Source organism: Periplaneta americana, chromosome 15, assembly GCF_040183065.1.
Source record: "Periplaneta americana isolate PAMFEO1 chromosome 15, P.americana_PAMFEO1_priV1, whole genome shotgun sequence".
Classification (NCBI taxonomy): domain Eukaryota; kingdom Metazoa; phylum Arthropoda; class Insecta; order Blattodea; family Blattidae; genus Periplaneta; species Periplaneta americana.
The window spans coordinates 62,217,033-62,242,272 of record NC_091131.1 but is presented as its reverse complement, the minus strand read 5'-3'; the positions used below and the strand labels follow the sequence as shown (position 1 = coordinate 62,242,272).

At 36.1% G+C, this 25,240-nt stretch overlaps 1 protein-coding gene across 1 annotated transcript in view; it reads left to right on the top strand.

Moving 5' to 3' along the window:
- Positions 1–25,240, top strand: part of LOC138715636 (trypsin-1-like) — a 75,615-nt gene that overhangs the window by 31,590 nt on the left and 18,785 nt on the right. The window contains exons 4-5 of the mRNA XM_069848711.1: positions 9,333–9,421; positions 14,427–14,571. Of these exons, the coding sequence (XP_069704812.1) occupies positions 9,333–9,421; positions 14,427–14,571 (234 nt within the window). The remainder of the gene's footprint in view (positions 1–9,332; positions 9,422–14,426; positions 14,572–25,240) is intronic.

The window sequence follows — 25,240 nt, the reverse complement described above, 5'->3', positions numbered from 1 at the left end:
TTCTTACGAATATGAGTATGTTCTAGTGGTTACGAGTATATAATTACAGGAAGTGCTCATACTCAAAAGTATAAACCTTGAGAAAGTACTTAAGCTTTATTCTTACTACTCAATATAGATTCTAGCAACTGAGTAATGTAAGACAAAGGAAAACTAAATTGTACTACGATGCAATCATTAACTGTAACATTACGTACAAACTCGTACTCTATTTAATTCTATTTATTGTTACTGTATATACAGTATATATGTGTATATATATATATATATATATATATATATATATATATATATATATATATACACATAGGATATATGGATTGTAGGCTAAGTTCCATTATTTTAAGTGATGATTATTCATGTCATAAGAAAGAAAAAATGTCGTCACAATTTTTTTTCAATTCCAATATTTAACTAATTATTAAAGTTTACAATATTAGATGTTTGGCAGCGTTGATGATAGGGAGGAGGAAGTTTATAAGTACACAGTACAGCTCAAGAGGATACAGACATTCCGGTACAAAACAGATGCTCTATTTCAATGCAGGGACGGACCAGACCAACTGTTGTGTACATAAAACGAGCAGCAAATACAAACTTTCAATCTCATTACTAGAACATTATGGTAAATTACCATTTTATTTAACAATATTGCTCTATTTTTTATTGTATGTCTAAAACATAAACAATAATGGTTTACTGCATAAGATCAGACGATTTTTATTTCTAATGTAAAATTTTAATCTCTCCTGCTTCCGTAAAGCAGTATCATTTTTTAAAGAAAATTATGGTTGTGTGATTTTCGAAACGGGGTAATAGACTCTCAGTTTCTAATAATTGTTGAGAAACTGCTAGATATGTTGGCCGATTAGGTAACCATCTTTGCGGAAAACGTTGACGGTGCATCCTTCTTGCCGCACTTGAATTACAACGACTCCTGAGCTGTGAATGAAGTCATAAGTTCTTTATCCAATACCTGTACTGAACTGCCATCCGCTCGGCAGGAGACCTATATACAAGGAGCTTGAACTCAGCTGATCTGTAGGCCTACGTCTGTGCAGAGTAGTCAGCTACATGAATTCTGCTGAACATGTTGCCTCGTCTCTCACGCCAGAATATTAACAAATTTAAGCATGTATTATTATTTAAAGTCACGAAAACGTAATAGAACACACAAATATGTATTTAAACTAATATCAACTCTTTGCTAGATATACCTACTGATGTAATTGTTTTCGTAATTTTACTAACGATACAAGCAGTATAACGCAAATAAAATGAGGAAAGAAATATTTTTTTCTGGAAAAACTGTAAAGTTCTGACCCTATGTCGTATGAACATTTTTTGATCCTGTAGACAGTCCCCGAAAACTGTGAAAAGGATGGCGCTTATGCCCCTTACATCTGTATGAATGTACAGCTCAGAGCAGATTTCACAATCTCCCATTCTCGGTATGAAAAAAATGTGTATGACACGATTAATGGAAGTTAAAACAACACACAAGACCGTTTTCACCTAGCGAAAGAAAAATCACACACACAAAAAACACTTAATTAGGCATTGGCTGTTGCTTCTTTCTTAACAATAAAATTATGCTCGAGAATTCCTCAACCTCAGGGTTTACCTCCTCAGGATATGAACCCTAGTCATCAGTCACCCTGTGTATGTTGTCGATAAATCTAATAGACGAATGTAAATACTAAAAATGTTAAACAGCTTTATTATGTACAATATTTCGAAAAAGAATCCTTCGAGGACAAGAAATACTTGTTAAATGTCGAGGAAGTACGGAGGATTCAAAGAATGTAAACCGGTGAAAATAATTCCTATTTCATTTGATGTCAAAGGAGCAAGTTAACATTGATTTTTCATGGAACTGCGAATTCAAAGAATTAATGAAAATAAAATAATTAAAACTTTCTAATGTTAAGCGCAATTTTACTCATGTTAGAATTCTCTTTCGTTACTTGCTCAATGCTTGTCATCTAAGAGCAAGCGAAATACATTCACTTAAAGACATCAGGTTTTTTTGGCGACAGTTTGTTGGCTTTTGGATTAATTTCTGGTTCGTTCTCAGGTGAGTTTCCACGTCCTTTAGAACGCTTTGCAAAAATTCTGCATACAACGTTCTTTTATGTCGAGAAAACCGTTAAAATCATTCATTCATTCATTCATTCATTCATTCATTCATTGTTTTCTACCCAAGGGCAGGCTTTCACTGCAAACCCAGCATTCTACAACTTTCCTATCCTCCGTCCTCCTCTTTGTCTCCTCATATGACCCATATATCCTAATGTTGTCTATCATCTGATTTCTTCTTCTGCCCCGAACTTTTTTCGCGTTCACCATTCGTTCCAGTGCATTCTTCAGTAGGCAGTTTCTTCTTAGCCAGTGGTCCAGTCAATTTTCTTTTCTCTTCCTGAGCGGAAACATGGACATTGTGACGAAGTGAAAAGAAACAGCTAGAAGCATTTGAAATGTGGGTATGGAGGATGGAGCGTGTGAAATGGACAGACAGAATAAGAAATGAACCTGTGCTAGAAAGAGTGTGTGAAGAAAGAATAGGCCTAACGCTGAAACTAATCAAGAAGAGATAAAGTAATTGACTGGATCACTGACTCAGAAGAAACTGCCTACTGAAGGATACACTGAAAGGAATGGTAAACGGGACAAAAGTTCGGGACAGAAGTAGATATCAGATGGTAGACAACATTAAGACATATGGATCGTATGAGGAAGGCAGAAAATAGGAAAAATTGGAGAACGCTGGGTTTGCAGTGAAATGCCTGTTCTTGGGCAGAAAATATGAATGAATGAATGAATGAATGAATGAATGAATGAATGAATGAATGAATGAATGAATGAATGAATGAATGAATAAATGATTTCCTGATCAGTTTGAACATTATTCTTTCTTCACCATCTCTTTCTAGCACAGCTCCATTTCTTATTGTGTCTGTTTATTTCGCATTCTCAATTCTTCTCCACATCCCCATTTCAAATGTTTCTAGTCGTTTCTCTTCATTTCATTGTAATGTCCATGTTTCTGCCAATGCCACACTCCACACAAAGGACTTCACTAGTCTCTGTCTTACAAGCAAACATTCTGATGGGGACAGATAAACAAGTTAAACATTTTTTGTTCCACCATGTTAATAATGTCAAAAGAAGTGCTTATACAAATTTTGGCCTCTCGACCGCAATTGCGAGGCCGTCCAGAAAGTAATTTTCCCTCGAGCCGTTTACAGAAAAAAGCATAATTACATAGAAAGATTTATTGAGACAGATACAGCAATTATTGCGCTATTTGTGAACATATCCCACACTGAAATGGAGACATTTGTCATACCATGGGATCAATTTCTGTATCCTTGTGTCATAGAAGTCAGCCGCCTGGGATCGGAACCAGCGTTAGACAGCCGTCTGCATCTGTCTGTCGATCCCATGATATGATAAATGTCTCATTTCCAGTGGGGGATATATTGAAAAATAGCTCAACAATTGCTGTATCTATTGCAATAAATTTTTCCAATGAAATTATGTTTTCTTTTGTTAACGACCCCTGGCGAACTTATTTTTTACGACCCTCGTAATTGCTGTCGAATGGCCAAAATTTGTATAAGCACCTCTATTGACATATTAACAGGGTGAAAGAAAAAAAATAACTTTTTTTATCTGCCCCCATCAGAATGTTTGCTTGTTAGTTATTTTTACAGAGGTCCGCAGAAATGCACCTTTTCCCTATAAAAAGCTCCCTTTTCCATTGCAATCATCTTTTTTATTTCCTGGCAGCAGCTCATGTTACTATTTAAAGTACACCCCAATTACAATAAAACGATGTTAGGACGATAAAATATTATATCTTTTTTGTAGATGACTGTTTACCACAAAGAGAAAATACGAAACTATTATGATCAGTAAATATTTCGAAAACACACGCATTACGACATAATTTCTACTGTTCGTAACATCCGGATTGTGCTGTATACTAAAAAAAACCCATTCCGACGTGTTCATAATAATTGTAATAATAATAATAATAACAATAATAATAATAATACATACTTACTTACTGGCTTTTAAGGAACCCGGAGGTTCATTGCCGCCCTCACATAAGCCTGCCAACGGCCCCTATCCTGAGTAAGATTAATCCAGTCTCTACCATCATCTCGCACCTCCCTCAAATCCATTTTAATATTATCTTCCCACCTACGTCTCGGCCTCCCCAAAGGTCTTTTTCCCTCCGGTCTCCCAACTTACACTCTATATGCATTTCTGGAATCGCCCATACGTGCTACATGTCCTGTCCATCTCAAACGTCTGGATTTTATGTTCCTAATTATGTCAGGTGAAGTATACAATGCGTGCGGCTCTGCGTTGTGTAACTTTCTCCATTCTCCTGTAACTTCATCCCTCTTGGCCCCAAATATTTTCCTAAGCACCTTATTCTCAAACACCCTTAATCTCTGTTCCTCTCTCAAAGTGAGAGTCCAAGTTTCACAACCATACAGAACAACCGGTAATATAACTGTTTTATAAATTCTAACTTTCAGATTTTTTGATAGAAGACTAGATGACAAAAGCTTCTCAACGGAATAATAACACGCATTTCCCATATTTATTCTGCGTTTAATTTCCTCCCGAGTGTCATTTATATTTGTTACTGTCGCTCCAAGATATTTGAATTTTTCCACCTCTTCGAAGGATAAATCTCCAATTTTTACAGTTCCATTTCGTAGAATATTCTGGTCACGAGACATAATCATATACTTAGTCTTTTCGGGATTTACTTCCAACCCTATCGCTTTACTTGCTTCAACTAGAATTTCCGCGTTTTCCCTAATCATTTGTGGATTTTCTCCTAGCATATTCATGTCATCTGCATAGACATGAAGCTGATGTAACCCGTTCAATTCCAAACCCTCTGTGTTATCCTGAACTTTCCTAATGGCATATTCTAGAGCGAAGTTAAAAAGTAAAGGTGATAGTGCATCTCCCTGCTTTAGCCCGCAGTGAATTGGAAAAGCATCAGGTAGAAACTGGCCTATACGGACTCTGCTGTAAGTTTCACTAAGACACATTTTAATTAATCGAACTAGTTTCTTGGGAATACCAAATTCAATAAGAATATTATATAAAACTTCTCTCTTAACCGAGTCATACGCCTTTTTGAAATCTATGAATAACTGATGTACTCTACCCTTATACTCCCATTTTTTCTCCAATATCTGTCGAATACAAAAAATCTGATCAATAGTCGATCTATTACGCCTAAAGCCACACTGATGATCCTCTATAATTTCATCTACATATGGAGTTAATCTTCTCAAAAGGATATTCGACAAAATTTTGTAAGACGTCAACAAAAGTGATATTCCTCGAAGGTTACTACAGTTAGTCTTGTCCCCCTTCTTAAAAATAGGTACGATTATGGACTCCTTCCATTGTTCTGGTGCAATTTCCTTTTCCCAAATTGCAAGCAGAAGTTTATAAATTTCGCTAGATAATGCCCTTCCACCTATTTGTATTAATTCTGCTGGAATTTGATCAATACCTGCAGACTTGTACTTTTTCAGATTTTCTATCGCAATTTCGACTTCAAATAATAATAATAATAATAATAATAATAATAATAATAATAATAATAATAATAATAATAATAATAATAATAACGTTACTCCATAATTAATTTCTATTTTGTTGCGCGCTAGGATGTTATTTATGACTAGGCTTCGTATTCCAGCTACCCAAAGACTGAAGTTAAAGACACATTGGGTATACAGAACGCCGAACACAGGTAATGCAACGAATGAGGATATAAACAAACACCTCGTCATTGCGTGTTTGTTGAGTACAGTCAACTCCCGACATTCTGAACACATGCTTGAGCAGTGATGTTCATTTTCGTCGTGATCTTTGCAGTGAATAACAACGTGCATTCGTAAATTACAGAACTTGAAATGATTTTATATTGCAAGAAATTCTTTCAATGACATGTGACGTTATTGGTGCATGATAGATAAGATATTCCTAATGTCTGATATTTTTTCGTGTTTCATTAGGATATTGCATGTCGCTAGTCACTAAAAATACACTAATTTTCTACGCACTTTTCTAAAAATTCCCTAAAATGTAGATTATTTAATTTATTAATTATGATTTTGGGACTGAACATCATGCTAGGCTACACTAATCCACATGCTAAACGTGGAGTGAATATCTTCATAATTTTCAGATTTTGATGTTACTGGTTCTTTGGATTACATTCAACACATTTTTCTGTGCCTTCTGGTATTACAGTGTTTTTCAGTGCACTATTTTTGTCACGTTTACGTTTATTTTACACAATTTATATGTAATGTTGTCCATATTGACAGTGAGAATATTAGTTCAAATATCCTCAACTATGCCCTACAATATTACACGCTTGAGTATCTTATTTAAGGCATTTTACCTATGCAATAAACCTTCAATCGGCCACAAAGATGTAGTTATTTAAATAATACGACTAGTAAGAGCAGTGATCGATAAGAATACTCACTGTAAATGCGTCCCGGTTTTGACTTTCTAGAGGAAGAGGGCAGAGGATGTGTAACTATTTTGCATACGAACGTACCTGTACCTGCGCTGTGACGTCACATATACTTCGAATCAGGCAACTTCTTTCCAGTTTATACTCGTACGTAGCTGAAATACGGAGCCTATTTATGATATTGTCAGTAGGTTGTCCTTTCCGATCATGTATTCCGCTTTGGTTATTATTTTCTGTCTGCTTAGGAGGTCGAAATCCTTAGTAAAATCTACAAATGAATCGGGGATTGCAGAAACAGTACATGTCACTGTGTGTGTGGCGTATTGACATGTGCTGTTTCTGCAATCTCCGATTCAAATACTGCGTAGTTTTTTTTTCTTTGGGTGTCTCAGTGTTTCTCCTATATTCCCCAGTAGGATGTTGATTGTGTGCAGAGCTCCTCTGTCTTTTCTGAACTCATACTGTTCCACTATTCCTCTGGTAGCTTTCTTTCGGTTGCCGCAACCACTTTGTTGGTTAGGAGATTTCCGTATATCTTGTGTGATATAAGGTAGGTGAATCAAACAAGGTCCACCTAAAGCTTGGGACTGTCTATGTTCTTAGTGGTTAAATATGGGAAATCGTTATTTTCTGTGTTCACAGTTGAGTTACTGTTCTGTTCGAAAATAAATGTTCTAAATGTAGCCTATGCTATGTTTTTAAGATTTTGACCTTGGTAATTATTTCAAAATTAGTTGTCATGTGGGCCTTATTGAAAGCATAGGTTCTAAATAAGGCCCAGGACCTCGTCATCGTTGTTGATCACAGGTGTACGGAGATTTCTCACTGTTAATGACTGCCGATGTTAGATCATTGACATCATCAGGATTATCAACTTCTGCCTCTTCGTCGGATGACGGTCAGGTACATCTGTATTTGAACCTGAGTTTCCTTCAACAGATCGCAGATTCAGGAATAGTTAAGGAAAATTTTCTGTTCCTCGAAACCTTGCAATCAAATTACCTGGAGTCATTGCTCTGAGACAAGCAGGTGACAACAGTTCACCAAATCTTGAACATGTGATCTTTCTGACACTTCATGCACCAACCAACTCCCACCTGGGCCTTATTAGAGACCTGCAGTTTTTCTTCAGTCTCTTGCTCACTACTACCTCGCCACCAATTATATCTTAAATCTAATTATATTATCTTCAAAAGGAATAAAACAACTTTCGAAAAATATTTAATACCTGAAATATTACTTACAAAATGGCTGCAGAAATACGTAAAAAGTGCACTTTCTATGATTAGCCAGACAAACAACTCAAAACACAGCAACATACAATGGCGGCAAGCCAGTTACAGCTGACATGTGATATTAGTATCGATCAATGCGCATTAGTAGAGGATTCAATCGCTGTTGTCATCTAGCAGATATCGCTTATACTTTCAGCACAAGAAGGGGTGGGCCTTGTTAAGAGCTGTGGCTTGTTTGATACACCTACCTCACTTCAGTAAGAGTTCGGATCTGACGTGTTTCAAATGAGATTGGATATACCAGTATTCTGGAGTAGATTTTAATTGGGCGGGAGTCGGGATCTGCGCGAGGGTGCGGCTCCGGATCGGCGTGATGGCGCGCTACTGTCTGAGCTATGTCGGTGGCTTTTTGTATTGTATTTCATATATTAAATCGTACCTTCATTCTTCTCCTTGTATTGTTTCTTTTTCATTTTGTATTGCATTGTAATATGTCTTGGTACGTTATTTTTATTGAATGGGCCTATGTGAACTGCATCCGAGCACGAGCTTTTGTTCCTTCGGGTGTTATAATTGAAAACGTTATCTATATAATCAGAAGGAAACAATTATATGTAACTGGAAAATTATAATATTCATAATATTAACACTATGTTATTTGGAAATCGTCAAGATCATAGAGAATTTCTATAAAAAATAATCACAGTGTCGAACTTTTTTTTTTTAGGAAAACAGATTATGAAGTTCATCTTACATACACAAACGAAAACTAATCGTTATGGAAACAATAAATTAAAAAATTAATACGACGATGATGAAAATAATGGTAATAATAATAATAATAATGATAATAATAATAATAATAATAATAATAATAATAATAATAATAATAATAATAATATACTCTTCATTATAGCGATAGCAGAAATTTTTTCATAACTTACAATTACATCCTTTAGCGACAGTAACTGAGTAACTTAATATCAAAGACGGACATCTGTCGTCTCCATAATTTTGATCTAGAGGCAATTTTTTAATTCACAGTGTTCTTTGTATTATTTAACACAATTTATTTTATGAATGTAATGTTAGAGTTTGCATATGGTTTCACTGTAACTGGAAAGAGCATGAAAAATTGTATAAAAAAACCACAGCTATCTAAATTTCGATTGAGGTCAGATGTCCGTTTTTGATATTAAGCTACTCAACTTTCGTTTACCCACGGCTGTGGAGTAATGGTTAGCGCGTCTGGCCGCGAAACCAGGTGGCCCAGATTCGAATCCCAGTCGGGGAAAGTTACCTGGTTGAGGTTTTTTCCGGGGTATTCCCTCAATCCAATATGATCAAATGCTGGGTAACTATCTGTGCTCGATCCCGCACTCATTTCACCGACATTATCACCTCCATCTCATTCAGACGCTAAATAACCTAAGCCGTTGATAGAGCGTCGTAAAATAACATACTAAAAGAACTTTCGTTTTACATGCAGTCATATATGGAAATCTCTAAACAGCAATGTCATATCGAGCTATTTGGTTTATAATTTGGTTGATTTTTTTTTGCAGTTGTCGCTTGAAGACATTAGAAAATTCAAATGCAGCGCGATCATGATCGACGAAGAGTGGGCAATCACGGCAGCGCGCTGCACCTACGGGTGAGTAAATACCACGCAGCAACGTGGATACAAGGCAATGGAAGTTAGTCGGCACGTTTGAAATAGTTTACATAATCTGAATGCAAGCAGTGAAGTCTAGCGTACATTTCTTTGACAATAGATAATGAAGGATAATGCAATCAGATGAAAAGAATGGCAAAGTTTTATTAATATTTGCAGGTTATTAGTTGCGCATCGGCATTAAACAAAATAAGTTGTAGAACGTCTAATGTTTATTGCATTCTCAAATGGTGAAAATAATCAATTTCCTGATTTTCGCGGAAAACACACTTTCGACTCAATTCACACACAAAAAGTAATATTATACCTACGTACTCTCTCTCTTTGCCTGAAAGACTGTATACTGTACAACGATTTCTCCTAACTATTCGCAGGATTTTTTCATATTTCAGTGTATACGAGCAGATTTATTGACAATACTGCATTGCATTATAATCATTTTGGGTAATTATTAGTGCTAAATAATAATAATAATTCTAATTCCATAATCGTTAGATGATTTCCTTCCTGATATTCTGTATTACACAGAATCAAAATTAAATTACAAAAGGGATCGTACGGATACTAATAATAATTGGTGGTAAGGATTCGAGGTCGGCTTTGGTCTAGCTAGGCCATTGTGCAATTAGACAACTCTTTTGGATTCATTCGCCACATTTATATTTCTACGTAAACGAAAAATTGCTGACCAATTGACACTATCATGGACAGGTTTTCAACCTTCTGTAAATATATGACAAGGTTTTCCTATCTTGATATCCTTCCCAGAGGAAGATATGATAAAGATTTTATCGGTGTGTGCAAATTGCGAACCTATATTATAGCGGTTCTAGTCCTACATGTAAAATGCGAACTAACCCTAATCACGCATACATATAAAATGTGACCTAACCTCAGTTACGGATAAATGAAAAATGCGAACTTAGAGGAAATGAGAGACGCTTACTTCCACTCTAATCCATGCTTATGACATGACTGACAGATCGCAAAATCTTGTGTGCTCAAAAACTTTCTCATCTCCTCACTGAGCTATATCATGTTAAAATGGGATTTTATTTAGGGGTTGCTGAAAGATAAGCATACTCCAACGGGGTTGTACTTCCATTTCTGTATTCAATCATTTTCCTGTGCAGGATATCAAAATTATGTTTTGCCTGTCGTTTCTTTGGTAGTGAAGTAGAGTTTTATTTCTAGTAACATTTTTGGAAAGTAGCATTTAGAACTTGTATAGCCTTGTTTTCCATATTTATATTATTTATGATGGTAAAAGAAAATGCGTAGGCCATTATTATTAAATATGTATTATACTATGTATAAAAAAACTAGCTAATACCCTCACTTCTCTCTGTTAAATACTTACATAATAGACCATGTTAAAAAAAACTAAAAGTCGGATATTTCAAGAGATTATCAGAGGATCTAAGGCTAACAATACATACAAATGCTCATTCTTTAAAAGTTTATCTGGGTGTATTCAGTCCTTATTGTACTAGTAACAAGGAAGGTATCTATTAGTGGCGGGCAAATCATCTTAGCTCTCGCTCGCTCTCTCAAACGATTCAGACTACGAGAGTCACAGTCCCGAGAATGACGTTATCGAGAATGTAACGATCGACAACGAGCGAGACTCGGGAACTCCCGCTTGGAAAGTGGACAGGAAGCACCTCGCAGTCCAAGACACCTGGCTCGATTCCGACTGAATTAGCAGTCATACGATTGTACTTACGCAATTGTGTGAGTAGGTTTACTAACATATTAAAAAACCGTGTAAGACAAAATTGTCAGACAATTGTGACATCTATACATGTATCCTGAGGCACAATTATTAACTACTACTGCTATTGCTATCATGATCACAATAATAAAACAGTAGTAATATACTTTGTAAATTGTGTTCTATAACTTGGTATGAATTGTTCAGGATTTATTGTTATGAATCACTAAAATGTCATTCCCATGATCGGGAATATTACTGTGTCAATCAGTAACAATAAGGCCCGCCCTACTGAACCAAAGTAAGAGATTATTATTACACTCTATAAGCACATCCTATCAAAGAGCCTGTGACGTTTGGCAAGACACTGAATATTATATCTTTTCTCTTCCTACCCTACAATGATGCGAGGGTCGAAGGGAAGGGATTAGATATGTGTTCCAGCTTATGACGTCTGCCTCAATTGGAGCACATTTTTGCATCCCTGTTCTACACGTTTTTAGACCGCGTAACGTGTAATCACTTCTAGACTCTTATAGATTGGGTAGTGCTGTTCATCGGAGTGACTACTGCCGCCGAGGAATCGGAGATTACGAATAAAGCTCTCCACCGGTGATCTCCGGTACTACCGTAGGTGGAACTGGGGATATACGGAGGGATGCGGTGGTTCGGAGCAAAGCGACAATTCGAGGACGTACAGCTCAAGGACGATCGACGCGTACGGACTGACGGTAGTTGTGGCAATAAAATGGCACCAAAACTGATATCCGTCGCACGAAAATTCTTTAATTTAGTTGAAGATAATAATAAAACCGCAAGCTGTAAACTTTGTGGGCGAATTTACTCTACGGGTTGTGGAACTTCGAATTTGTTCGACCATTTGAAGCGATCGCACAATCGCGAGCTTGAAGAAAGCGCCGACAATTAAGTTGGACAGCAGCTCGAGCAATCAGCACACCCATCGAACAGTGCAGAAAAAGTTAAATTGGATAAACTTTTAATTCAATTTATGTCCAAAGTTATGCAACCACTTAACGTGGTCGAAGATGCCGGATTTATAGCTCTCGTCAAGAGTTTAAAACCAAGATATTCACTGCCGTGTCGTAACACTGTTTCTCATGTAGGCCTATGTAAATAAAGCACGTAGTCTACTTGATAAGAACGTTGTGATAGTGTGCAGAACTGATTAACATAAAAACTATTCATTATAATTTAACTAACCAGGGTTATTGGTTGCTTTTTTAAATTTGTATCTATTTTTACATGAATATTGCAGGTTATTTTAGGTGACTTACACGACAGCGTTCAGAATAAACTGCGAACGAAATTAAAGAACGCAAAAAGTGTTTCTTTCACAATAGACTGTTGGTTCTCCAACAGGCAAAGTGTATACGTAACAGTAACAGGTCACTACGTGACAAGTGACCAATTAACTCCTGCTTGTTTGGACGTATGTCATCAAGAGAAGTAATACAGCCATTGATACCACACTTTTTTGTTTCATTGTGAAACTCCCTTAATATACTCGTATTTTACGTTAAACTAAACCGATTAGAATAATAATTGACAAAAACTTTTTGTGAATAAACGAGTGTTTCCAGGAGAACTATAAATGTTTACGTGAGCTACTGAAAAGCATTATTTCTGCGTTAGTTTTTGCAATTAGTTATAATGTTATTAATGTGATCAATAACATGAAACTAATACGCCCTTCCACACATATACTATGAATTTCAAAACTAGAAAAAAAAAAATTCAGCTAACGTAGCACTTTAAGCAAAACAAGAAAAAAAGAGCCGAAAAAAAGAGAGAGAGGCAAACAAAAAAGAGAACAAACAACAAAATATTACACACTTATTTTAAGGAGAGTCTGTACTGCCATCCCAGCAATGTGAAGCAGAGTAATAAAAGATAAAGACCGTAATTTTAGCCTGTTACATAAAATAATACTTAAAGAATAACCCCTAAAAATTTCAAATGTGTATCTTATGTAAGTCCTGAGAAAAGTGCACCTAAATTAGATGAAATTTACATTGCTGGGATAGACAGTACAGACTCCCCTTAAAAGATACACGGACGTCAGCGAACTTGAATCACTACCTGAGACGATTAAAGGAATGCTCAGCGGAAAGTGTGTGTCTGCGCCGCAACACATATACAACCTGCGCGGCATCAATCGGAGGTAATCGGAGATCTCCGATTGAAAGGGGGCAAACAACTGCTCAGGAGAAAACCTAATCATGCGCAACACTAAGATTGGGAGTTAATACGTATTTTTGTGCTTTCTTTAATCTTGGAATTAATTTCATCCTCTAGCTCTGATAAAAATCACGTTAAAAGAACAGAAATGAATAAATTAATACAATTCATCACGAATGAAATAGGAAGTGTGTGTAAATTGGGAAAATGTTAAAAACAATTATGATTTTACTCTCTCGAACTTTTGTAATGCAATATGTCCCACATTAAAAACAAACGAACAATGATGGTAATGCAAATCTGGCTTTCAGGTATAGCGCCCTGTGAAGCAGACTTGAATAATTTCAAGGGAAAAATTGTTCCGGGGTCGGGTATCGACTCCGGGACCTTTGGCTTAGCGCAACAACGCTCTACCGACAGAGCTATCCAGAAACTACACCCCACATCGTCTCTCATCGTCTGGCGTCTTGTCAGCCCACTTGAGATGTGTGGATGTAAAGGGAAAAATTGAGACGATGTCGTGTGTAGTTTCTGGGTAGCTCAGTCGGTAGAAAGTGGTGCGCTAAGCCTAAGGTCCCGGGATCGATACCCCGCCCCGGAACAATTTTTCCCTTGAAATGAGGGTAATGTAGATTAGTGTAGTAACTATAATTGCTATTTTCTTAATGTTTTCAAATTCCCAGCAAAAATATTATGCTACTCCAGTAGTGTCAGAGTTGTAAGCTCCAAAACCGGTTGTGGAGCTAGAGTCGGAGCGTGAACTTGCTTATGTCTGTGGAAACACCGGAGCACGCAACCAGTCTAGTGGAGCGCTCCGCTCCGTTTAGTCTGTCTGACAACGCTGTGCTACTCCGTTGCTTTTTATTATGCATATCAGAATAAACATGTCATTACACTTACGGCCGTAAAAATGGTCAGGAACTTGTAATATATAATTTCGTGAAAAGTTTGACGAATGGTTGTGCGGGAATAAATTTGGAATTTTAATACCAGAAGGAAACAAAATACACAAGTCTTAATCTTTCCGAAGTGATTACATCACGTGATAAGGCTGTGTGTGATATTTTGCAGTGTAGATAGGCCTACGAGGCGTCTGACAGTGCACGCGGGTCTGGCCTCCGTCACAGAGATCACCGGCAATAGAGTATCAGTGAAAAAGATTCTTTATTACAACTACAACAAGGACACTTATGAAAACGACATCGCTGTCATGAAGGTGAGTTTGCTTCCTTTGAACTTTTTTTTCTAAATATATAATTAATTTAATTTCTATACTCTTTTCGTGTGACATAATTCATAGGAGGCGGGGGCGGCTTTTCAGCCTCCCAAAACAACACGAGCCTTTCGCGCTTAAGCAACGCTGCCTAGTTGTAATGTTAAGATTCAGTCGCTGTTAGTCATGGTAAGTTAAATATTATATGCGCCTAGACAAAATAGTATAGCCACAAAGAACTTGAGACGTAAGAAATAAGTCGCGTGAAAAACATTATAATTCATAAGTCGTAACATGGAAAGGATTTCGCTCGAACAGAAATTTTTGGCTAAAAATTTATCCAGAGACTTACCTCACAATGGTGATGAAGACCATAAAACATGCATTTGTATAACTTTTCATTTGGTTGGTGTTGGTCAATATATTTCTTCAAAAATGTAGCCTACATGAGGTTTCTCTATAAAGTGCATAAAACAGCATGGAGCAGAGCAATAAGCACAACGCGCAAAAGAAATATTTGAACAATCAATCTTCTGCATCACATTCCATTGCTGAAAAATCAAATACGACCTGAATTATATTTTTGAAGTCCGAGGCTTGTTCAGGATTAACATAACCAGTTGACTGCCAAGAATACTGAAAAATAGGGCGGTATACTGGAGCAGACAACTCGTTATGGATAGCAAGTACATTTTCATTATAAACATTTGATTTCCCAATTTAAGTTCTGGATTCCCAATAAGAGTTTTATGTAATCTGTTATCTTCCTAGCATAAGTTTTGTATCGCCTAAAGAAACAGACGTCCAGAAGCTGGATATATTTAGTTGTTTTATGTGGAATGATCAGATATTTTGCCTTGAAATGGTTTATTCATCAAGGTCGTGTCCTTGTGCACACTCCATAAATGACACAACAGTATGCACTTTTGATGACCTTCAAGATCTTCAGACAGAACGTTGGAGAAAAATGTTCTTAAATGGTCTTTAGACGCTTTACCACTCGCACTAGTTTCTACCGTATATTTAGGAGAAGGTTTTCTTCAATCTGTTTCTTTATTTTTGGGTCAAAACTTAATTGTTGAAGACAGATACATAGTTTTTTTATAAACACCACTCATTGAAAGCCCTACATTTATTGTATAACTGTGGGTGATATTGTAAAGCGATTGAATTAGTATAGCTGTCGATGGTTCTCATTTTCTGGACAACGTACACCCGGACGTTAGTTTAAAATCGAATCCACTTTGGTCGCAATTCCAAATACACTGTGGCTGTATTGGGAGATTCACAATTTTCTGGTTCATTTCTCTACAAAACGGTCCCTACATTCACGAATTTCTTGTTCTTCTTTTATGTCTTTGGAGGTCGTAAAAGAACTTATATGCTTACAAGGAATTCTATATTTCTTTTTGAATGTTTAATGAAAATTATAAAGCATTGAAGTTGATGTTCCCTGCTTTGTTTGCTTTTTGAAGAGCCAGTAATGCACACATTTCCCCTCTTTTCTGTACTTCTCAAATTGGGCTATGACAAAATATTTCACAGCTTTGTCCTTAATTACTTTATTTCCTCAAAAATATTTCTCACTTCTTTCCTTTTTTCACATACTCAAATATTACTTTAATATTTTACTTACTTTTTATAGATAGGTGTCTTTTCAACAAGGCAGCATAAGATGCCACCTTTCGTGGTATTTTGTGATAATCATCATAAATTCGTTGAAGGGTTTCTTCAGAATATTTTGTTATAATGCTATTAACATTTGGTTTCTTTTTTTTGGTGGTTGATAATCTCTTCTGGGTGAGTATTTCCATCACCAGCACTAGCACCATACTCTTGATCCAGAATAATATTATGAGATCCTTCGCCTTCTTCAAAATCTTCTTCATCGTCCACTATTCTGTCCATTGTTATTTTGTTGGTAAAATACAATTGAGTCTCCTGTTTCTCAACTATAAATCCATCATCCGCTTTATTGAACCTTTATATTGACGAAGTTGTAAGAAGATGGGAATCACAACTAAAAACTAATATTTTAGGAAAAATACCCCAAAATACTATGTTATTTGCGGACTGCAAAGTTATCATATCTCATTATGAAGATAACTTGCAAAGAGGAGTGTTTATATTTAATAAATTAGCTGAGGAATTTTAACTGAAAATGTCAGCAACGAAACCTCACATTATAGGATTCAAAGGGTCACAAACTCTGCAAGCAAAATACAATTTTGGAAAAAGTAATACTCGCTTTTAATTATTTAGGATGCAAATTTTCATATTATAAAAATGATGAACAGGAAATAAAAATATCTAAATTCCTACACCTGTTGAGTACAATAAAATGAGCTTTATTAAGGAGAGTCCGAAAAGAAGCAAAAATTAATTATTTATACAAAGCAATGGCCATACCTACACTATTCTACGGAGCAGAAAATTTACAGAAGCGATAAAGAATAAAGCAATTTGAAGAAATTGTTACAACCACTTGCAGGATACAATTTGTTGATCTTAAAAAAGAATAAACATATTTATGCAGAATTATAAATGCATGTGTTAGGCGGCGCTTTAAAAATAAACTAAATGCCCAACAGTATAAAAATAATGGTACAGTTTTTAGAGAGTCAATGCAAAAGGTAGAAGAGTTTGTTCAAACCAATGACAATGCAAAGGCACCGTTTCGACTTTCAATAAAATATAGCATTTTCTCATCTAACAGTATACGAAGTATTTTATGCAAGGCTGTTTACACAATTTTTTGTGCAGAAATTCAAAAAGATAACTCAACTATTTCCTGTGAGGGACCACTCGTTTTTTCTTTGCGACCAGCACTTTGGTATCATTGAAAAGTTGAAGAAGTGCTGGAACTGGTTAAGGAAACGTTTCCTGTCCATGAAGTAGGCCTATAGATATGGAGTAAGTTACTGATTTTAAAAATGATTTTGAGAAGTTTTTTTTAACTATTACTAAAGAGAAGAAATGATGAAAATGGAGCGGAATATGAGACCAATAATCCGCCGGACCCATACCTATACAGCAAAGCAAACATGATGATGTGAAGTCCTTAATAAAATACAATGTAAGATTCATTAACACTTTAGTTGGAAGTGACAATGTAGTGTCTAATGAGAATGGAGACTATGGTAATACTTGACTGAGATAATTCATGGTACTAAAAAGTGTTAATGACAGTGGCGCCTGGAGCCACTTCGTCTGAGCAGTTCCAAGACATTCAAGTTATAAACGAAAAGTAGCAATAATGTATCGTTTTATATCGTGAATATTTAATTTAATAATAATAATAATAATAATAATATATCTAATAATAAAATAATATAATATATTAATGGAACCTTAAAGTTTTCTAAACTGTTCTGTATTTGACTTCTATTTTTCTGTCATTTTCAGCAATGAGTCCAATGACTTTCTGGCTAAAATTAGGAATCTTGCTACGAGATGTAAAATAAATTCTTCACACCTTTCTTAGACTAATGTCAGTTATAACTAAACAGCATACAAGGAAAACAAAAGAAAGAATTTTTATACTACATCAACAAATCCATTTGCTTTTTGCAGAAATATTTTAACACTTTTTTCCATGTTTATGTTCAAATCTATAATGTAGAAAGTGGATTTTATAATCGAGTATTTATTTTATTCATAATTTATTGTTTCTCATGAACACAGCAGAATTACGTGCATATTGATCGTCTGGTTCAAAAGTGCGACAACTCAAGAAAACAAGTTTTGAGATATCTTCAGTTGAAAGTTTCAAATAAATCACTTAGAAAGGAAAGTGTTATGGTTCATAACCACGACAATTAGAAATGAGTCTGTACTCAGGACGAGCATTTCTAAAGCAGTTTATTTAGTTTTTTTTTTTCATTGTGGTTGTAAATATGACTTATCTCAATATTGAATCGGAAAGAGCTCCGAAAGGGGCTATCAGTGTATAAATAACTAAAAAATTGCAATTTTTTTAGTTATCGCACTTTTGAACTGGACGATAGATATATGATGCCAGATACCGTATTGTTTTTTTCTTACACTCTTTTGAGTAACGTATTTGCCGGCAAGAAAGTTAGATCTAGCATGAAATTAATATTCCTTATTTAGTGCTGCCATCTCGAAATGAGTTGTCAACTGAATGGCACGGATAAGACCTTTCCTCCTGCCCTTTGCAACCCCGTGAAGCTCCATCTGATGGATTACAAAACACTTCTGCGCACGTTCCTACAGAGTTGTTTGCAGTTAGCTCGAATGACAAAATATACAGTATATATTTGTACCAGGCGCGGCCCGCAAGGTGAAGTGACTGAAGTGCCTCTTCACCTACATTTGAAAATTATAATAACAATAATTATGCATTTTCATCTTACCATAGTTATAACCTGCTCACAATCTCCTATCGCTATCTGAAAGACGAAAGCCTCGTGAAGTGTCTGGGTGTATCGCTGCACACTTTCCCTTTCGTGTCGCTTGCTGTCACTCACCCCCTATATAATGTAAGAGTAGCTACTGGTTTTCAAGAAGAAATGCTTCTTTTTCCACATTTCTAGTACACAGGCCTGTTGTAGGTTGCCATGGTAACGAGCATTGACCCTCCAAGGATAGAAGAGCCGTTCCTTTGCCTATTCAAGGAATAAAGAAACAGGTTTCTAAACACCCCTCGCTTGTCCAATCCGCCGAACCCCGACAAGGCGACAAGTGCAAACCCATTGTCAGTTTTATCCATTTCTTGATGAGAGAAACAAGTTAATTTTGTTACTTGTGTATTATTTAGTGATGTTCATAAGTGATTTTGCGAATGAATCCAGAAAACGATATAGTGTGTAATTTATCAGAGACATCGTTTTCTCGTTGGCGCGAGGAAGATAAGAGAGACTTATTAGTGTTTAATCGCCCAACTCCGCGTTTATCAGTGTCTGTTAGAAAACAAAAAAGTCCGGAAATTCTTATCAATTGCATTTTAAAAGTACCTGGTATGGGGAGTATACCTGGCTATGTGGCAGTGTTTTTCTACAAAAACTTTTCTGCTGGGCTTGCCTTTTATTAGGAGTGAAAAAGAACGTTTGGAATAACGCGGGGTTTGGCGATTTTGCGAACTCAACTCGTGCATTTCACAAACATGGGGATTCGAGTGAGCATTTGAAGTGCGTATTGCAATTGAAACAAGTCGAAAGAAATTTGAACTCAATTCGCGATGCGTTACAGGAGTCGTCCTTATTGTGTATTAAAATATTTAATGAGAATGTTCGGTTAAACAGGAACTTTATGAAAGTTGTGGTTCAAGCCGTTATATATTTAGCGAAACAAGAGTTGCCATTTCGAGGACATGATGAACAAGTTTCGTCACATAACCGCGGTAATTTCAAAGAACTGCTCCAAACTTTGCTCTCCGTAAGTTCCGACGAAGCTAGAAATCAATACAATAAAATTAAATGTGTATTCAGCGGCGAGTCTAAGACAATACAGAACGAACTAATTGAATGTATTTTAGACTACGTATGTAACCAAATCAAGAAAGAAGTAAATGAAACTGATTTTTTTCATTGCAAATTGACGATGCGACGGACGTTGGACAAAACTGTCAATGCTCTATAATAGTAAGATTCGTGACTTCACATGGTAAACTGGTGGAGCGTTTCTTAGGTTTTTATGACGTAAGTTCTGATCGGACTGCACAAGCCCTGTTTGAACTAATAGACAGCATCTTAGGGCCTTTGAATTATCGTAATAAATTGATAGGACAGTGTTACGATGGCGCTAATGTAATGTCAGGCCACATAAATGGCTTACAGAAAAAAAGTCAAAGATGAAGTTCCTCAATCTATTTTCATTCATTGTCTAGCGCATCGTTTGAATTTAGTTCTGCAACAGAGTTGCAACAGTATTTCAAGTTGCCGAATTTTCTTTGCAAACCTAAGCGGAATTCCCACTTTCTTTCATCATTCAGGTAAACGTAACCACATTCTAAATTCGATAGTTGGAAGGCGAATTCCAACAGCTGTGGAAACGAGGTGAACATCGAACTCCAAAATACTCAAAACAGTAATAGAGAATTGGGACGGTTTAAAAGAGGTTTTTGAAGAAATAAAAATAAATCCTGCAACTGATAGTACTTCCATCTGTCAATGCGGAGGGTTCTTGAATGACATAAATGACTTTGAATTCAGTTTTTTGGCTCTGGTTTTTTATGACATATTCAGTCTAACTGATGTTTTGTATGATGTTCTGCAAAAGAAATGTTTAGATATAAGTTACTGTGCAACTAAAATTCGAAGTACTTACGATTTAATTAACAGTAAAAGAAATGAAGAATACTACAACAAAATATTTCGTAATGCAAAAGTGAGAAGTAACTGCAACCATAAAAGACAGCATGCCCAATTATCCGATGAAGACATTTTCTTCAAATACAAGTCATTGTTTTACGAGATAGTAGACAATATTCTGTCACAAATTAATACTAGGTTTCATGACTTGAACAAAGTATCATTTCTAAGTTTGGTAGATACAACAAAATTTAAAGACTATTCTAAAGAATTTCCATCTGGTGCTTTGCAGAACTTGATCGAGTGCTACCCATCCATATTTTAAAAAAAATCAACGTTTACAAAATGAATTTTAACTTCTTTATGGTGATAGCAATTACAATGGCGTTAACGCTTTGAAAGCATTGGAGATGTTACGTCAGAGTGATGTTCATCAAGACGTATTCCAGGAAGTATATAAGTCGTTTTCACTTGTAGTGTCTTTGCCATCCACCAGTGTGTCCGTAGAAAGAAGTTTTTCGTGTCTAAAGAGAATAAAATCTTAATTTGCGGAATACAATTTCCCAGCAGCGTTTGTCCTCTTTGGCCAACATTTCTATTCATAGAGAACTTCTTTCGGAACTTGAAGGACAACCCAGCTTTTTAGATGACATCATTGACAAATTCGCGGCCCTGAAGAACAGGAGAATAGACCTACTCTACAAGAGATAAGGTAGGATATAAAAAATATTGTTTCTTGTCACATACAGTTGTCAGCACTTCACTTGTCTTCTGAATAACGGGCCGCTCCTGATTTGTACAGCTATTAATAGCAGCGCATGAGAAGGAGAACAACATTGCTGTCTCTGACATGGCGCGGTAATTCAAATCGATGTTCGAATCACTTTATGGAAAACCCGTATTTTTATAAAATTTGTGAACTTACAGCGCTCTGAATGTAGGCCTACACTTGAAAATAAGATATAATTACAATTTATTTAGGCAATGCCATGGCACTAGGACACTACCCCTAAAGCCGCCCCTGCTTAATGGTATACTATGCAGTATAAAATATTGAATATTTTGATAAAATTGCATATTATACCGGGCAGTAGTAAAACATTGTATAACACTTTTTACGTTTTGTAGCGTCCACATCAATAATGTTTGTGTTGATGTAACAATGGGGAGTATTCAACCACAATATTTCCATCTTTTGAAATTGAATATGAGACCAGTATTTCCTGCCAACAAAGCTTGCACGGGACTCATATCTATAAAACAAAAGAAATTTGATGATGTGAAATATAAGACACTGTAAGATTCATTAATTCTCTAGTTGGAAGTTGAATTGAAGTATTTGATGAGGATGGAGGCTATGGTGATACTTGAATGTGATCATGGTAATGAAAAGTGTTACTGATATCCTAATTCATTCGTTCATAGTGTTTTGCCCAAGAGCAGGTCTTTCACTGCAAACCCAGCTTTCTCCAGTCATTCCTATTTTCTGCCTTCCTCTTTGTCTCGTAATATGATCCATATATCTTAATGTCGTCTATCACCCGATATAGTTGGAATCTATTATAGTTGGAATCTCCTGGTAGAGGGGCAGAGAAGGCCTGAAGGCCTTATCTCTACCAGGTTAAATAAATAAATACTACTAATACTACTACTGCTCCGAACTCTCTTCTCAATCACCATTCCTTCCAGTGCATCCTTCAGTAGGCAATTTCTTCTCAATCAGTGACCCAGCCAATTCCTTTTCCTCTTTCTGATAAGTTTCAGCATCAGTTTTTCTTCATCCACTCTTTCCAACACAGTGTCGTTTCTTACTCTATCCATTTCACATCCTTCTCCATATTCACATTTCAAATCCTTCTATTCGCTTCTCTTCACTTCGTCGTAATGTCCATGTTTCTGCCCCATACAATACTACGATCCACACAAAGCACTCCACTAGTCTCTTCCTTAGTTCTTTCTCCAGAGATCCGCAGAAGATACTCCTTTTTCTATTAAAAGCTTCCTTTATCATTGCTATTCTCCTTTTGACTTCTTGGCAGCAGCTCATCTTACTCCTTATAGCACACTCCAAGTATGCGAAGCTGTCCACTTGCTCTTCTGCCTTCGTAAGTTTACCTTCTTTACTTTTCTTCCTATGATCATGGTCTTCGTCTTGTTGGCATTTATCTCCATTCCATACTGCTCACAGCTGTCATTTAGCTCCAATAGCATATCCCTTAGTATCATCTCCTCTTCTGTTAACAATGTCAAATCATCAGCAAATCTTAGGCCTACACACTTTATTCTTCTTCCTCCTACTATCACTCCTCCCGTGTTCTGAAAACAGATCTTCACTAAATCCTCCAATTAGATGTTGAACAGGGTAGGTGATAAAGGACATCCTTGGCGTACTCCTCTCCCTATTTCACTTCCTTCTGACACTTCTTCTCCTATTCTGACGTTGACTCGTTGTTTCATATAAAGGTTACTGAACAGTCTCCTCTCTTTCCAATTGAAGCAAATTTTCTTTAGGATCAGAATAAGTTTTTTCCAATCCACTCTGTCAAACGCCTTTTCTAGGTCCACAAATACTATATACACTTCAAATTGCATCTCTCGTATCTTTTCGCTTCCTGAATCCAAACTGCTCTTTTTCCAACTGTTCTTTCATCTTAGAATATAAACGTCGATTCAGTATTCGCAGAAGAATCTTCGTCAAGTGCGATATCAAGCTGATAGTCCTGAACTCGTTACATTTCTTGGCATTATTTTTCTTCGGTATTGGAAGCAACACTGTCTCCGTGAAATCTTCAGGGCAGTCACTTTGCTCATATATTAAACATAATGATGGAATTTCCTTCTTGTCTTCACCCAAGCATTTCACTAATTCAATGGGGATTCCATCAACTCCTGTTGCTTTCTCATTCTTCATTTCCTTAAGCGTTAGTTCAGCTTCTTCCCTTAAAAAAGAAAATCCTTTTTCGTCTTCTGATACGGCTGCTTCGTCTTCTATAGCCAAGTCATCTGGACGATTCCCTGTCTCATATAACTCTTCTATATATTTCGTCCATGTGTTTCAGTATTCCTTGCTTGTCTGTTATTTCATTTCCGATTTCGTCCACTATAAAACACATGTATTTGCTTTTCTTATTTGTGAAGTCCAAACATTTTACTTCGCTGTACATTAAAAATCATATCTCTCTTTTCTCTCTAGATTCTCTATTTCTTTACATTTCTCTTTCATCCAGTCTCCCTTCGCCTTATCAGTTTCTCTTCTTAGTTCGTTGTTAAGTTTCGTAGTTTCTTCTACCTTCTTCTGTGTTGATGTTTTTCCATTTTCTCCTTTCCTCCATCTTGTCCAGCATTTTCCCTGTGACCCAAAGTTTCTTAATTCTCCCACATTCTCTGAATCCTATTTTCTCTTATGCTGTTGTCTGTATACAGCTTTTTAGTCGAGTCCATTACTCATTACTAATCTCAGGTGTGGATTCTAATGTAGCGACTTTCTCTTGAAAATTTGCTTCAAATTTTCTTTTTTCTTTTTCATTAATATCCTAATATGGAGAACAAAGTATTCAATAATTTTATAAAATGGCCTATTATAATGGGGAGTTCATAGCATTTTATCTTGCATACTGTACGTGTAGTAAGATAAAACAAATAAACAACATTTAAATTATATACGAGATTACTGCAGAAAACTGGTTTTTGTAAGTATGCATATACTTCATCAGAAGTCCAACATATTTGTAAACCCCTGAGTAAACAAAGTTCAGATATCTCATTTCATTAACTTCAGTAATAGTAGACTGAGAGCAGCTCTAACCTGTAGATATATTTTTGTTTCCATTTTTAAAACATTTTCTCGTAATTAGTTTTCTGCTTCTCCTGAAAAATGTTAGTTCTGAAATTGAGAAGTTTTTGAATTGGCCGTATCTTGGGAAGAGTACTTTCAATGCTAAAGCAGCCTCCTTCTTACAGGAAGCAGCATCTTAATGAAAAGCAGGATGTCGTCGTGATGTATAAATTCTGGCCAAAGTATAAGTAGAAAATTTGGTAAATAATAATTGTTGTACTATAAACGAGCTGTTCGGTTTCTCTAATTGCTCTGGCGTCAGAAGGTATGTAGAAGACTCACTTTTTGTGGTTTCCAAAAGTCCAATAATGAATTTCCTAGATAGGTCCTGTAGGATCGGTGGTTTCATCTATGAATATGCAAATTTTCTTCCAACTTAGGAACGAATTCTATTAAGAGCTTCTTCATAACACAAGTTTAAATATGTCTTCCTTATTGCTGACTGATGGATTCTCCTTTTTAATGTACTTTTCCAGGAATATCCCGAGATAATTGTTTTCCAATTTCCAGAATGGAATACTTGCTTCCATGAAGAGAAAACTTAGATTGTCTCCTGGATGTGGCG